The 16430-nt window shown below is 42.4% G+C and overlaps 1 protein-coding gene across 1 annotated transcript; it reads right to left on the bottom strand.

The window, feature by feature from the left end:
• Positions 1–1372: 1372 nt before the first annotated feature.
• On the bottom strand, positions 1373–3500 carry LOC129035321 (protein FAM218A-like). The gene is given in 2 exon segments (XM_054485594.2): positions 1373–3402; positions 3405–3500. Coding segments are annotated over 2 exon segments (468 nt in total). The 5' UTR covers positions 3466–3500; the 3' UTR covers positions 1373–2995.
• Between the last annotated feature and the right edge of the window lie 12930 nt (positions 3501–16430).

The following is a 16430-nucleotide window of genomic DNA, read 5'->3' as shown; positions in this document are numbered from 1 at the left end:
ACAACCTCCACCCCTCGGGTTCAAGCGAATCTCCTGCCTCAGCTTCCCAAGTAGCTGGGATTACAGGAGCCTGCCACTGTGCCTGGCTATTTTTTTTTCTTTTTTTGTATTTTTAATAGAGATGGAGTTTCATCATCTTGGCAAGGCTGGTCTTGAACTCCTGACCTCGTGATCCACCTACCTCGGCCTCGAAAAGTGATGGGATTACAAGCGTGAACCATCGTGTCCAGCCCATAACAGGAAATTTATTGTCTCAACAGTTCTGGAGGCTGGGTCCAAATTATGAGTGTTGGCAGGACTGGTTTGTTCTGAGGGCTGTGATACAGAATTTCTTCCATGCCTCCAGGTTCTGTTGTGTTGCTGCCAATCTTTGGCATTCCTTGGCTAGTAGATGCATCACTCCAATGGCATTCCCCCATGTTTCCTCATATAATCTTCCTCTGTGCATACCTTTGTGTCAAAATTTCATCTTTTTATAAGGACAGCAGTGATACTGGGTTAAGGCCCACCCTAATGAACTCATTTTGACCAATCACCTTCTAAAGACCTAATTTCCAAATAAGGTCACATCTGAAGTACTGGAGTTAGCACTTCAACATACTTTTTTGGGAGAACACAATTCAACCAATAGCAGAGATGAACTTGTTTCCCTTCTGCTAGGCCTGTAGTAAGGGTGTGTTTGTATTAATCGAGCCAGGAGTTAGGCAGTTTGAAGTTTGTTATTGCTATAGTTACCATTAATGCATTAAAGACCTCACACTCCCCTAGTGATATGTCTCTTTCATTTCTCAAACTGGATTCTACTGTTATTTTTACTCAACTCCTGTTAGTGTGGTTTTGGGAGTTGGGGAAGCCTGTGTTCTCTGATGTTCTGATTGAGCATGAGTCATGGGCAGGCACTCTGAACTTTGGTCTCAGGCATGTGTGGCCTTCACAAATGTTCTTCACTTTCCTCCAGATGTAATGCTAGGCCTAGCACACATTCCCACATCTCACAGCACAAAGGGAAATGACTGGCACTTCTTCCAAGTCCCCTTTTTCAGGGAACTACCTGGTGATATGCTCACCAAAAGAAGGGAAGAAAACTAAGAAGGAAAACAAGGGACTCGGACAACAATAGATTTAAAACCTCTGGACATAAGACAGAAGATAAAAGACAATTCTTAGGGTAAGGGAAACATGAAAGGTCTCAGAGGACAGCTGTGCATCATATCACCACATTTCAGTTCATGCTAAGATGATAGAGGGCTTCAGGAGATTGAGCACTACAAAGAAAATGAATATAATCAACAAATTACATGTCGAGTTTAGAGAGGAACTTTAGAGATTAGCAGATATGGGGCTGAAAGAGATAAACAGAAAATGCAGCAAGTAAGAAATCAGGCAATTTTAATCACAGTAAAACAAAATTTGTGTATCAAAGAAATTATAATTATAGTACCTAAGTGGCTCAGCTGTGAACAATTATATAGTCGTATGAACATATTAATCCAATTATATTATCATATTTGGATATTTGTGGGTAAAGATAAGAGTATGTGCCTGGGTGGTGCGAGAGACCTAAATTCTCAGTTTACCTAATAGAATGTTAATTTAAAATGTCTGACATTAGACATATTACAGTTATGGAGAAACAGCAAGGTCACTGGAATAAATCATGCCTCTGTTTAACAGGAATTTGGTGTAGGATGGCATGACCCAGGAGGTTTTTGTTTTTATATAAGCCTGTTTTGTTGCTGGACTGAACTAATAGCTCTCTATATAATTTTGATAAAATTCATAATGTGGAAAGCATTGAATTATTGACTGTGTAATACCATCTTTCATCTTAGATATCAAAAGTACTTTACAATTTATTCCCCTTACATCTCTGAAGAGTAGGCATTTCTAATACTGTTTTATTGATAGTTGCTAAAATAATGAAAGAAAAAAACTTTCTTCTGCTTATAAGTGGCAGACAGAATTCAGAATTGAAGAGCTCCTCTCCTAAATAATACAAAATAGCTTTCAAATAATTCATACTTCATAATCTATTACTGTACAGATTATAAGAGGTTAGAAATCACACTCAGTGTGAAACACAGCCTAAGTAGTTTCATAAAAATATCACTTGAAGAAAAGATATGAGACCTGGCATTCAAGTTATAAGATTAAACCTCATCCCCTTCATTGTTCAGAAAAAATCCTAACATTACTGGGTCTTACTTTTAATAGAACGATTGCCACTCTATGTAGTGTAATTACTTTGGCAAAGTTATTAGATTTCTGTAGCTGAATACTAAAGCATGAATCCTATTGTGATGGCGTCTTTTTCCATCTCCTGGGAAGACAATTCTAACAAACTATTATATCTATCCGGTTTGATTTTGTCCTCTTTCTCTTCCTCCTGGTAATACCGGCCTTAATCTTTTTTGGCTCATGAGTTTTTGCGGTGTCTTTCCAAATCGCACTGTATTCTATCTTCAGAGATACAAGATTATGACTTGCTGTTTCAGAATCTAGAGTCAGATCTATGTAAAATGAATTAAGAATGTTTTGTCGACCATAATGTTGTGGCAGAAGTCTAGAATCATCATCCCTTGTTAAAATGGAAAAGCTCATAAAGTTTTTATCTCAATACCTGTTATTGATACATACCCTTATATTAGTTACTAATTATCTGAGTGAATAGTTTACTCTGCTATCTCACTTATTAGAGCTGTAAATAAGAAAACATGTTCTGAAAGTTTTGTTTTCATCTAGTGTGTGTATCATATCCTCTTCTTTGTATTTTCAGGTTTTCAGAACTGCATCTTACTCATTTTCCGAATAAAGCATAAAATGCTCAAAATCAGAGTTTAATCTCTTCCTCTAATATTCGACTATCTTCGGTAGCATTCATGTATTTTTAGTTAACATAACTATTGGTTTAGTTTTGGCTTATTTAAAGCATTTTACACTTGCTGTTTCAGAGGTCAGATGTCCCCTGTGAGCTTCTCTCTTGAGGCAGCCTGCTCTATAGGACAGGTGGGCCCAGCGGGAGCCAGCCCACTGCAGACCCAAACCCTTTAGTCCTTGTCACAAAAAGAGGCTGGGACCTGATGGTGGTTCTCTTCCTGACTTTTCCTGGTGGTCCTTCTGACTTGGAGTGGCCTGGCAATTTCAGTGGCGTGACAGCCGGAATGTTGCCACTAAAATTCCTCTCTGGGCACCATAAGCGGCTGACAGGGCACGCGGAGAAAACGATTCGCTTCTCCCAGGATTGGTGGAGCGACCGCTGTTGGACGAGTGTGGTCGTCCCTGGATCTCTGAGCAAAGAGACACTGCCATGGCGGCTGCCGGTCAGCGTATAAGGTCTGTTAGGGAGACCCGAAGCCCTGCACCAGGAACGCAGTTTGGCCGGCCCAGCCCACCCTGCAGGGCTCTCCAAGCGCTGGGTCCGGGGAGAAGAGGACAGCTGCCCCGCCGCACCGCGCATCCTTCCATCCACTGTGGTACATGGCGCTGCCCCCGGTCTCCAACGTCGCGCTGCACCTCCACGGTCTCATCCGGAAGTCGAAGCCCAGAGACGGTGCCGGCGGCACCCAATCACTGCTCTGCCGCTCCGACTTCCGCTACGCACTCGCCCAGCCTCCTGGGAGAAACGCTGCAGTGCTTGGGGCGGTGAGGCTACTTGAGAGCCTAGTGTTCTGTGAGAAGGTTGCATTCTGAAGGAACCTCAGCTGTTTGCTTTGCTCTTCTGCCACCCACCCCTACCTGTGCCGGACTGAGGGACTGAGGTCTCTCCCTGCCCCGCCTTAACAGAAGAGAATTCCAGTTGCTGTTTTAATTTATTGAATCTTATTTATAACTGGTTGGAGAAAAATGTGGTTATAATTCCCACTGAACAGCTTATTAAAAGTTACAGTAACACTATGATAATTGAGATATTGTCTTTTAGGGAATAAATAATGAAATTATAAGATGAAATATACAGATGAAATTATAAGATGTCTGGGAATTTACTCCATTGGCAGGAGAAGTTGCTGGGGTTATAAAGATTGTTAATTCAAATGATAGAAATTGGTTTCTTTTTATGTGTAGGTTCTTCATAATGTTCTCTCTACTATTATGGATGTATGAAATACTCCACAATTTAAAAGCTTCCTTTCGTACCCAGCATGGAAGCTCATGCCTGTAATCGCAGCACTTTGGTAGGCTGAGGTGGGTGGATCACATGAGCTCTGGAGTTTGAGACCAGCCAGGCCAACATGGTGAAAACCCGTCTCTACAAAAAATACAAAAATTAGCCGGACATGTTGGCTCGCCCCTGTGGTCTCAGCTACTCCGGAGGCTGAGGTGGGAGAATCACTTGAACCCGGGGAGTTGAGGTTGCAGTGAGCCAGGATGGCTCCACTGCACCCCAGTCTGGACGACAGAACGAGACCTTGTCTCAAAAAAAATAATAAAAGATTTATTTCAAAAGGCTAATCATGTTTCAGCGTTATCAATGCCTCGTTCCAGAAAAGCTCATTTCTCTTATTGTTTTCTTTGAGCCGCCTCCCTGCTTTCAGTCCGCCTCAGGGCTCTCAGATTCTGTCTCCTTTTCTCTTCCTCCTCAGTTGTCCCTAATCTTAATCGATTTTCCATCCTCTACCAATCCTATCTCCTTTCCTGTCAGCACCCTTTGTAATCTCATAAAACTGCCAAATTAGTTTAAATTGGGATTGAGGAAAGAGCGAGACCAGGCATTGTGCTTCCATCTTGGTGTGTGTGTCCTGTGTGTGGATCCCAGGCCTGGTCTCAGATTACCAGAGTCATCTGGGGCTGGTTCCTGATACCCTCTCTTCATCCTTTTGTGGTCACACGAAGACAAGGAAAATCAACCTCAATTTCCCTTTCAGTTTTCTGTAAATATAAACACCAATAAAGACATATCTTCTGGAAAACTTGGTTTTTTTTTTTTTTTTTTTTGAGACTGAATCTCACTCCGTCACCCAGGCTGGAATGCAGTGGCAAGATCGTCGTAGCTCACTGTAGCCTCAAACTCCTGACCTCAAGCAATCTTCCTGCCTGGGCCTCCCACATTACTCGGGTTGCAGTCTTCAGCCATTGAGCTCAGCCTGGAAAAAATTTTTTAAAACATAGGATTTGGTGTGGCACAGAACTCAATATATTCCAAGAATGGTTAGTATTTCTCATTCTTCTGTTGACTGTTTAATGGTAGATATGCTGATTATGCAGAACAGTTCAGACATAATTAGATGTAATTAGGGCAAAGCAGCATGAGGCCCCTTATGAGAAGTCCAAATCTGTGATTGTCATACAACATACAAAAGAACTTTCTCATATACGATGTCAGAGTAAAGAGTGAACCAAATACGTATATGTGTAGGATATGTGTATGCTACTATAATACCATAATAATTTTTTTTTTTTTTCTGAGATGGAGTCTCCTTCTGTCACCAGGCTGGAGTGCAGTTGCATGATCTTGGCTCACTTCAACCTCCGCCTCCCAGGATCAAGCGATTCTCCTGCCTCTGGCTCCCGAGTAGCTGGGACTACAGGTGCCCTCCACCACGCCCAGCTAATTTCTGCATTTCTAGTACAGACAGGGTTTCACCATGTTGGCCAGATGGTCTCGATCTCTTGACCTTGTGATCCGCCTGCCTTGGCCTCCCAAAGTGCTGGGATTACAGGCGTGAGCCACTGTGATGGGCCAATAAAATTGTAAGTAAATATAAAAAAGCATATTTATATTTTATTTTTTGTAGAGATGGTTGCCCAGGCTGGTCTGGAACTCCTGACCTCAAGCGATCTTCCTGCCTTGACCTCCCAAAGTGCTGGGATTATAGCCATGCTGCCAGCCATGTGTAGGGTATGTATATGTTCCTATACCATAATAAAATTTTAATTACATTTGTAAGGTATGTAATTATGTGTATTTCTGTATAATATGTACATATAAATATGCTAATTAATACAAGAACATATTGAATTATAATCAAATATATATAATTTTAGATGTATATTGAAATGTTTACCTTTCTAAAAATACAAAACTGATGGTTAAAAAATGAAATGCATGAACTCCCCAAGGTTCCTTCCTATGTGGCTACTTTCCTCAGCTTAGGTCCAGCCAAAGGCAGCACGCCCTTTACTGAGTGTGGCTCACCTGTGCCTCCTGGTACAATCCTCACTCAGATATTCTGCTCCCAGTAGAGGGTTAGTGTAGAGTGCGGAGCCTACCTGTATTCATTTGTCAGCAGTTCACTGGGGATTGTCAGCTTTTTCCATCCTTGCAGAGCTGTTTCTTCCTCGATCCGGGTTAGAAGATGCAACACAGTCCCTACTTCTTGTTCACCAAAATGGTGACCTCAGAACAAATTCAGTCCTATACCCTGTAGGGAGTTTTTTTTCCTTATGCAGTCAGCATGGGGGAAGTGACAGGTCCCAGAGGGCAATTCTGTCTTGTTCTCTGATTGCTCCTTCAGGGTCCTGGGTTGGTGAAGGGGACAGGGGTAGGGACCTGCAGAATGGTCGTGATGGGGTGGGAGCTGTGGAAGTAACACGTCATGCACTGAGTGGAGCATAAGGGCAAGTACTGGGTTTTTTTGTTTCACTTTTTTTTTGGACACAGGATGTTGCTCTGTCACCCTGTAGTGCAGTGATGCAGTCATGGTTCACTGTAACCTGGAACTACTGGGCTCAAGCAATCCTCCAGCCTCAACCTTCCAAATAGCTAGGACTGCAGGCACACATCACCATGCCCAGCTAATTTTTAAAAATTATTCTTTTTGAAGAAACGGTGTCTCACTATGTAGGCCAGGCTAGTTTGGAACTCCTGACCTTATCCTCCTTTCTTGACCTCCCAAAGTGCTGGCATTACAGCCATGGCTCCCAGCCAGTCTTTTCTTACTCATAATGAGCCCCTTTGGATCAACCGGATTTATGCTAATGAGGTGAGTTGAGCTGGGGCCCCGGGGTAGCCTCAGGATAGGGCTGCTCACAGAAGACCAAGTGATTAGAACTTTCAGTAGGATGGTGGGGGGACCTGGAAAATAAACTTTATACAAATTTTTGAAGAAAGTAATATGAGGAGCTTTGAGATTTGTGAACACCTTGAGGTGCGGGGATGGTGGACCACCCAGAGAGGGAATGAAACTATATTTAAATATTAAATGTGATACCTATACTGCACTTGCACTTTTAAAATCGTTCTTTTAGTGATTTAAGATATAGATAAAATGATATGATGTATGAATTCTGCATTAAAATGATTTGGGGAAGGTAGAAAGAGCATGATCTTGATAAAATGAAATTGACCATAATAATTATTGAAACTGTGTAATGGATCTATGGGGGTTGGGGTGATCTATTGTACAATTATGTCTCTCTTTCTGCATGTTGGGACTTTTCCATAATATCCCAAGAGTTAAACTGAGATCATACAGCATCCTAATTATTGTTGTGTCAACCCCACATGGGAAAAATTGAACACCCATCAAATTTAGTCCGGATATAAAGACTGATTATGCCACACACCCACACACACACTAGAAGGATAGGAACAGGTTTGTTTCTCACATGCTGGGGTGTTGGAGGAGACCAGCACAGGCCTGTATGTGGTCTGTAAATGGACTGTGAGAGCAGAGAAAGAAGACGGGCTTGGTGTTTTTCTTCAGGTTAAGGTGTGGGCAGGGTGAGGGATCACTCACTCACAATGAAACTTACCTGGTTTGAATCTCTTTCCTGCCCTGAAGGAGGGAGCACCTGGGCTTTCTTAGCAGGTTGCCCAAATGTGCGGCCAAAGAAAAAAATGGAGGAGTGAGGATTAAAAGTTATCAAGGGTGAAAAACTGTAAAAATGGATTTGAACTATTTTGTAGGATTCCCCCACACCAATGTTTAACTGTTGATTAGATGCACCATGTTTCATTTCACTGAATTTGAACTTGTTTGAGTAAGCCTTTATGGTGCTCAATGAAACTGACAGCTTAATCTAGTAAGGGAAGTTACAATTTCATTGAATGCCTTCTTCAGGACCCCAGCATTGCATATTCTGGGAAGTGAAATGAGTCTTTGGTCCCTCTCAGTAATGTCTGGAACTCCAAAGGAGTTACAGATCCTGTTGAGGCTTCATATTGTGGCCTTAGTGTACATAGAGAAATGTGTGACCTTGAGTTAGATTTTGGATATTTGTGAGGCAAGAATTCTTTACTCTGAAGCAGGTAACTCCAAGGCTATGGCTCCATAGTTAGTAAAACTGCGAATTGGGCTGATCATCGGTCAGGGGCTCCAATTCTGAGAAGATGGCCTGAAGTTCCATCCATTGACTGACCTTGGAGTCCTTTTGCTTGTTAAGAATGTCCTGATTAATAAATGAAAAGTAGTAAATCCCTACTGAGCTCATCACGCATGGCAATGGTTATGCCATCCTTACAGTGTATAAACCCCCACTGCTGTTTATCATTTGATCCCGGAGGTGTGAGGGGGAGGTCTCTCAGGTAGCCAAAGGACCTAAGAGAGGAGCCATCTCCTAAACCCAGTGGCATGTGGCAGGGACTAAGGACAAGGTAGGCAGGCTACCCCTTCCTGCAGATGAAATATGGCAGAGGGCCTGCGTCTGGCTCTATGATGTAACAAGGATTTCTCCTGTACCTGTGCTGAACTAGCAGGGTGCTGCTTCTAGAATCCAAGGCATGCTGAGCAACTGAATATGAAGAGTTACAGGCTTAGTGCCTGTACATTAAGTGAGAGCTTAATGTACCGCAATTTAGAGTCTGTAGGCCTTTCGTGGAGGGGGCCCCATTAAAGATGGGTGGATTTGGAAGTAACAGCATAAGTGACCTTAAGCAAAATTTATAAATGATGAGTATGTTTCCTCCAGAATCCAAAAAGGGTTAAAGATACTGGGCTTGTTTTCACATTGTGGGCATTGAGAGGTTTTATAGCTGTTTCTCCACAGTGTCAGAGATGGAGTTGCTTTTAGTTTACCAAATAATTTTCAGGCAATTAATTGAATAAGAGGCTTGCACTGTGTGGGGGAAAAGACCCACTTCCTTTGTGTAAACTCCTTTGTGAGTATTTTCATGGCTTGAATGAGTGTTTCAAATGGATCACCATGGAGGAGAATGTCATCCGTGTAAATCATACCTGCTGTTCTGGAAGAAGTTGAATTAAGTTGGAATCTTCCCTACAAGGTTTGTGTGCAAAGGCAAGACTGCTAAGGTGCCCATGATTGGTGGGTAGAGATGCATAAAATTCCTTTGAGGTAAAGGGAAAGCATGGCCAGGAAGCTGTAGAAATAGTCCTGAAAGAAACTAGCCAAATCTTTAGTAGCCAGATATTTACCACTTGCTGATTGGATGGAGTAAGTCATGTCAATAACATTGGGAGAGATCATCCAATTAAAGCCGTTATCAATTCACTCTGAGATGTCATACTTCTTTCAAAGTTTAAGAACACACAAAATTGGGGTTGAACGCAGAAACGTGAGATAATCACTCCTAGGTCTTGTATCATGGGTTTCAATTCTTGAGTATCCTATTTTAGCTAATATTTAGTCATACTATCTTTTTACACTGGGGTCAGGAACATCCTTTGGATCCCATTTTGTAAAGCTAGTTTGAAAATTCAGAAGACTTAATTTAATTGCATTTATTACTTATCCTATCTCTTTTTTTCTCTTTTATATATCATCCCAGTGTGTGCTCTGATCATGGAAAATTTAGAGAAACCAGTGATTCTCATAGTTAAAGGATACCTCTTTTATCTCCATTTTATGTTCAGTAACATCACTAAGGTAATAGAGGGTTCATCATTTAAAATCAGAGGGATCCCTGGTTAACTAATTAGAGGCAAAGGATTACATCTCTCAAAGTTTTCCAACTGATGCATTTCAACAGATGCTGAGGTTCAATCATCATCCAAGTTATAGAGAAAGAAAAGTCAACCAGCACCATTAAATCTTCTGTGTTGTGCAGATTCTTTCGGTAAATTTTGCATATTCAACTGGAAATTGCAAATTAGGAACCTCTGTTCCAGTTTTTTTTTTTTTTTTTTTTTGATCCTCTCCTTGAATCTATAGTTTGGTTTTATCTTTCTTTCTCTTTATTCCCGGTTTCTCTGACTTTCATGTCCATTATTTTTTATTCTTTTTTTGTAGACATGCAATACACTTTATGGGTTGTTCCTTTTAATGTGATTATGATTTGACAATACATAATAATCATTTAACGTGATTATTGTCCATGACAATACTGATTGTAACAGTTTGTGAAGAAGGTTCAATAGATAAATAACTTTTCTGTAAACATATCAGTGAAAGTATACACACAGGATTTGTTTTTTAAATTATAAAAGACACAGCGAGATGCATGACTCAGGGAGACATTAAAAGGGATCTCAGTCCATATTCCTGTTCTTAAATACCAAAATATTATCTAAATTACTGACCTAGGTCAGAGAAATCTCTCAAAGAACCTCAGCTGAACTCAGTAAAAACAGCGCAAAGCAGCTGAGCTGAAAGTTCAGGCTTGTCATGGGGCACAGAGCCAGTGAGCAAAGCAAAGCTAAAACAGCAATTCCCTGAAGGTGGCAGCCAACATCTGGATAATCCTGCTCACAATGCCCATTGTAGGGGTCAGTTTGCATACAATTTGGTTCAGTGTTGAGACTGCTAATGCTAATGCCACACCTCCAAGATTGTGTGAAATGGATTCTTACTCATGTAATGAGGTTTATGGGGAGAGCAGGAAGTCTACACAGTTGGTCCAAAAATGACTTGAGAAAGCAGGGAAAGGAGACTGGTTTGGGGTTGCGATGGTGGTCATGGGTGGTGCTACTGAAAGGGTCCTTCGCTACCAGGGGCTTGCTAGGTCTGAACCTCCCACCTGCACCAACAGAGGGACCACCCAAGCCTTTCTCATCAGCTTGTCCAGGGTGGGCAGAAGGGAAGAGAGAAGAGTGAGTCCCCCAAAAAATACCAGCAGTCAAACATAAACATAGAATCAGAATCTTTATTTACAAATGCCCTCTAAGAACACAGGAAGAAAAGACAGCCACATACAAAGGGTGGTTTAAGTACTTCCTCATTAGCCTATGACAATATGATTGTAACAGCTTGTGAAAAAGGTGCAATAGAGAAATAAGGCATCAGTTTTCTGTAAACTTAGTGAAAGTGTACACATATGATCTGGTTTTTAAATTATAAAAGGAAACTTCTCCCAATTCATAGTCCAGAAAAACGCCAATTTGCAGGACTTCTGTATTCCTTGTACTACATGAACTACAGAATGGTTGAATTTGCCAGCACCCCATCTGTGGAGTTGGTGATGTAAGACCATCTCTGGGAAATGTTTCTTTACACCCACCAAGGGAGCATGCACCTGTGCCTCTCACTTCTACTTGCCAAAAGTGTCTCCCAGCATCAAATCCCTCACAGCTCCAGACAGCTGGGTAAAAACTAAATGACTGAGGATTATCAGTAAAGTGTGGCTTCCTCATCCTAAATATCACACTTTTTCTATCTCTTGAGATAATAAGACTAGGGTGGGCTGTTTCTGGATCTAGCATCAAATCTTTTTGAAATGTGCTTATAATTCTTTGCAGGCCAAAATAATGTGGAGGGAAACTCAAACTCTCCTTCTTTGATTTGTATGAGAAGACTGCAGGGGTTTTCAGGTTGTCATATGTGTTGTAGATGTTTTCAATACCATCAGCACATCCAGGTCTGCCCGAAAACACTTCTCTGTTACTTCATTTAAGAGATTCTGTAGTGTGGATAAGTGGTCTGAAATTTGTCTTTGGCTTTCGGTGAGTTTTTCTTTAGCATCCTTCTCTTCAGTAAGTAATCTTGCATGAATTGCAGCTTGTTTCTTTACCAAGAAAGACTTAATTTCTTTAAATTCAGATTGTAATTCCTTCCTCCATGTTGCCATCTTCCTTTTCACATTAAGAGATCTCAAAATTGGGACTTCACACCACATCGTGGCATGTTCGGTTTCCTTCTTTAGTGGCTTAATGTAGCTTTTGAGCTTTCTCCTGTTTCTGGCTGCACCTTGCTCAATGGGCATCAGGCAGTGATACTGGTGGTCAGAGGGGACCCTGCACTGGGGACACAACAGCTCCAGGCCCTTCTCACAGAACAGGACCAGACCCTGACTGTGCTTCCCACACAGGAGCTCCTCTTCCTGCTGTTTCCTCTTGCTTCTCATGGTGAGAAGCTGCTGAACCATATCAGTCATGTGGCACAACGGGGTGTTGCTCCTGAGGTTCTCATCAGGGCAGTGATGGAGGCAGACAGGACAGAGGAGGACATCCTGTAAGTCTTCCCAGCACTGGTGGATGCAGGAGCGACAGAAGTTGTGCCCACAGTGAGTGGTCCTTCATGTAATCCAGGCAGATGGGGCAGCTGGCCTCTGCTTGGAGCTCAGCCAGAGAGGCTGCAAAGGCCATGGTGCAGGGAGGGATCTGTGTGGGGAGACTCCCTGCAGAAGGTGTGATCCTCCAGGAAGGAGGGAAAGTGAGAAGCTGGTGCCCCCTCAGCATTCTGTCTCCTGCAAGCACATCACAAGCCTGTGTCTGCTTCTTTCCCTTTGGCTCTAGAAGCAGCTCCAGGGGGAGGCAGGTCACAGGGCACCTGCTGATCCCTTGGCACCAGATCCTCCTTTACTCAAATTCAAGCTGGGCTCTTTCATTGTCTTTCTCAGCAAGGGCCACAGTTACAAGAGGTGATGGAAACTAATGACCATGTAAAATACTCCCAACTGAGACTTTCAACAGAACAATAAAGCAGTTTTCTTCAACTTCAAAAGGAGAAAAAAGAGTAGATATATTAAAGCAATGAAGAGCATGTATATCAATGAAAATAACTACCTAATAATTTTCCTTATTTCTACATAAACACTTCTAAAAATAAAGTCCATTGAGATAGAGGAAATCTCATCAGTATTCACTAGTTATGATTTCTGATAATGATATTATGAGCTTAATATTTGAGAGATTCTATATTTCAGACATTCGTAGTGCAGTATTTACCCATAAGATTATATGTGATCCTGGGTTTGCTTCAAACTGTTGCAAAGTATAGGGATTGGGATATAAATTTATAAGTGGATACACAGTGTTGCACTAATTTTGCTACTATTTTATACACTTTAGATGTTCTCCAGTAGAAAAGGATATTGAAAAGGCTGATAGCCTGTACAAAATGGCGACACTCCATGTCTATGAAAAAAATACAAAAATTAGCCAGGCATAGTGGCACACACCTGTAGTCCAAGCTACTAGGGAGGCTCTGGTAGGAGGATCAATTGAGACTGTGAGGTTGCGGCTGCAGTGAGCAGTTCGTGTGCCACTGGACTCTAGCCTTGACAACAGAGCATGATCCTGTCTCAAAATAAAATAAAATAAAATAAAATAAAATAAAATAAAATAAAAAGCTGAGTCTTATTGTCTCTGTGTCATTGTCTCCAAGCCAGACCAGCTTCTCTCTTACTCTCATTTTTGAACCTCATCTTTCACTTCTGCTACATCTAGAAACTCTAAAATCTCTTGTGGGCAGGGCACAGTGGCTCACGCCTGTAATCCCAGAACTTTTTGGCAGGCCGAGGTGGGAAGATCACCTGAGGTCAGAAGTTTGAGACCAGCCTGGCCAACATGGTGAAACCGGGTCTTTACTAAAAATACAAAAATTAGCTAGGAGTGGTGGCAGGCACCCGTAATCCCATCTACTTGGGAGGCTGAAGCAGGAGGATCACTTGAACCTGGGAAGCAGAGGTTGCAGTGAGCTGAGAGGCTGCCATTATGCTACAGCCTGGGCAACAAGAGTGAAACTGCATCTCAATAAATACATACATAAAAATAAATAAATAAATAAATAAAATCCCTTGTGTCTTCCTCTTTCTTCTTCACACTTCACACAAATCTCCCCCACATTCTTTTTCTACTCTAACTCTATCTGGCTTCCAGGCCCGACTCCTCTATGGCCACACAAATCTCCCAAGTTCAGATGAACTAAATTAGTGGCAAGAGCAAGGCCAGGCATTGGGGTCGCTGACCACAAGCAAAACTGGTCCTTCCCCCTCGCTCTCAACTACTGCATCCTCCTCTGACCTCGCCTACCTTATCCACTCCACTGGCTAGTTCTCTGCAAAGTGAATTCCCTAAGCGCTTCCTCAGTATAGCCTCCTATTCCACCCTGGTGTTTCGGAGTGTCGCCATTTTGTCCAGGGTGTCCAATGTAGCTTCCTATTCCACCCATTTTCGTCCTTACGGACTGTGAGGAGAAGTCCTCGCAGGATCGCTCCATGCGCAGCCTGAGCCTCCGAGGTCTTCCCCAACTCACAACATGGCCCAAGGCGCCTGCTCCTTCCCCGAGTCTCTGCTCACCTGCACTTGTGGTCCGAGGGGCGCTTTCCTGATGCCAAATCTCCACTTGGGTCCAGACTCTGTGAGTATTCAGGAGCTGCCCTTAAATTTCCAGATGTTGGGGTGATTCCCTCAGCACCACTGCCAACTAAGAATGGCTGCTCCTGTCTTGCAGGTCAGTCATGTCCTTCTTGGTCCAGGTCAGAATAGCAACACAGCACAGCCTCTCCATCCACCTGAGAATTCTGAATCTGGCGCCTTCAGAGCCTGTAAGCCTGTGGATTGTTTCCTTTCTGTTTGCTTATTGGACAGACTCTAGATGCAATTAGCGTCTGGCCAATGACCGGCTCTGATGAACATTTCCCACCTTCTTCTCTGATTGCATTTTCAGCCTGGGAGATGGGGTGAGTGAGGAGAACGTGAGGAGACAAAAAGTAGAAGACTGGATTTCCTTGCCTCTCAGTAGTCCATTGAAACTCCTCTAACTTAATCAGTGATTTGGTCCTGGGTTAATTGAATATTGGAAATATTTTCGTCTTGTTTTTCTCAGGCAGGCAGATGTAGGATTTGTTGGCTAACGTTGGCCTTTTCCTTCTCAGGCAGTTTTAATTCTTTTTGTCCCTTGAAGGAAGTGCTTCCAGAGTCAGTCCTTGCCTCTGTTTTCTGGATTCCCAAACTCATTCCAGCGTTTTCAGCCTCCACAGGCTCAGACATAGCAGACAAACTGCTGGTAGAGACATTTATATGCTATCTGCTCATTCTGTAGGTGGGGGCTTTGTAGGGGGTGTGGAGAGTGGAGGGGCTATGTCTGGGCAGTGCCGGGCAGCTGTAGAGTAGGCTTCCCCAGGTGGGATGATTCAGACGTTTCCTGTGCGATACCTGGGTTATAGTTAAAAGAAATCTCCCTGGTGACTCTGGCAGTTTGTGAGATCCTTGGCAATGTCATCCATAGCAAATGGTTTCAGCTACTACCTGCGTGGGGACAATGTCCAAGTCAGACCCCATCTCAGTTAGGATCTTTGTATTAATATACACAGTGTCTGCCTGTCATCCCATTCACTGACATATATTTGCTCACATATTCTTCGAGTGCTAGCTGTCTATGGACTCTGACACACAGGGATAATGGTACCCTCCTCAGCGGCAGGAAGCTGCAGTGCAGAGGAAAGAGAGAAAAGCAATGCAATGATGGTGTGGCCTCCTTTTCATGAGGACTCCATTTACTAAAAGGAGAGAATACGAATATTCTTTTGTCAGGAGCACAAACACATACACTGCAGAAGGATTTGATGGAAATATTTTAAAGAGTAAATGTGTGTGCTGTATAGGAGAGAACAACCTACTTGGCAAAATAGTTACACAGTGACTTGCTGTCATCTATTTGCCTTCCAAATGATAATTGCTCTCAATGGCTTCTTGTAAATGTTCCCAAATGGTCTAGGCATATACAACACCCTCCCCGCCCAGCATTTATATGAGGAGGGGTTATGTATAGAACACTCCTTGTTAACCTACAAATAGGAGCTACTTGCATATTCTACAGCTGCCCGCCATTCGTTTTTGTCCTATATCACTATATATACTTCAGGCTATTTTAAAATGGATTACCAAATTTAAGGAAAATCTTCTACAGGAAGTACTATAAATGAAATGGATGTGTTCCGAACCACCTGTAGGGCATCCAGTCTTCTAGGTTGTTTCCCACAATATACTTGACCCTCTGGTTTGTTCCTAGAGAACAGCTAGCATTACTTCATTATTAACCATGATTCATGCACTACTTCACCAAAACATTCAATGGAACCTACGCGTTAGAACTGAGAAGTAGTGATAATTGCCTCCTATACAAAGCAGAAGAAAGTGAGTCCTAGAATGGGTAATTCATCCAAAGTTATTGATTCTTCTATCACTTCTCCATCCTCCCATAGCATCCTCTATACCCTTTTGTGTCACCATCAAAATACTTCTGACAACTTTCTTTCTTTTCTTTAATTTTATTTTACTTTAAGTTCCATGTTACAAGAGCAAAATATGCAGGTTTGTTACATAGGTGTACACGAGCTATGGTGGTTTCCTACACCTATCAACCCATCATCTAGG

This window comes from Pongo pygmaeus, chromosome 3, assembly GCF_028885625.2.
Source record: "Pongo pygmaeus isolate AG05252 chromosome 3, NHGRI_mPonPyg2-v2.0_pri, whole genome shotgun sequence".
NCBI lineage: Eukaryota > Metazoa > Chordata > Mammalia > Primates > Hominidae > Pongo > Pongo pygmaeus.
The sequence above is the reverse complement of the archived record's forward strand: the minus strand, read 5'-3'. Positions and strand labels throughout refer to the sequence as shown.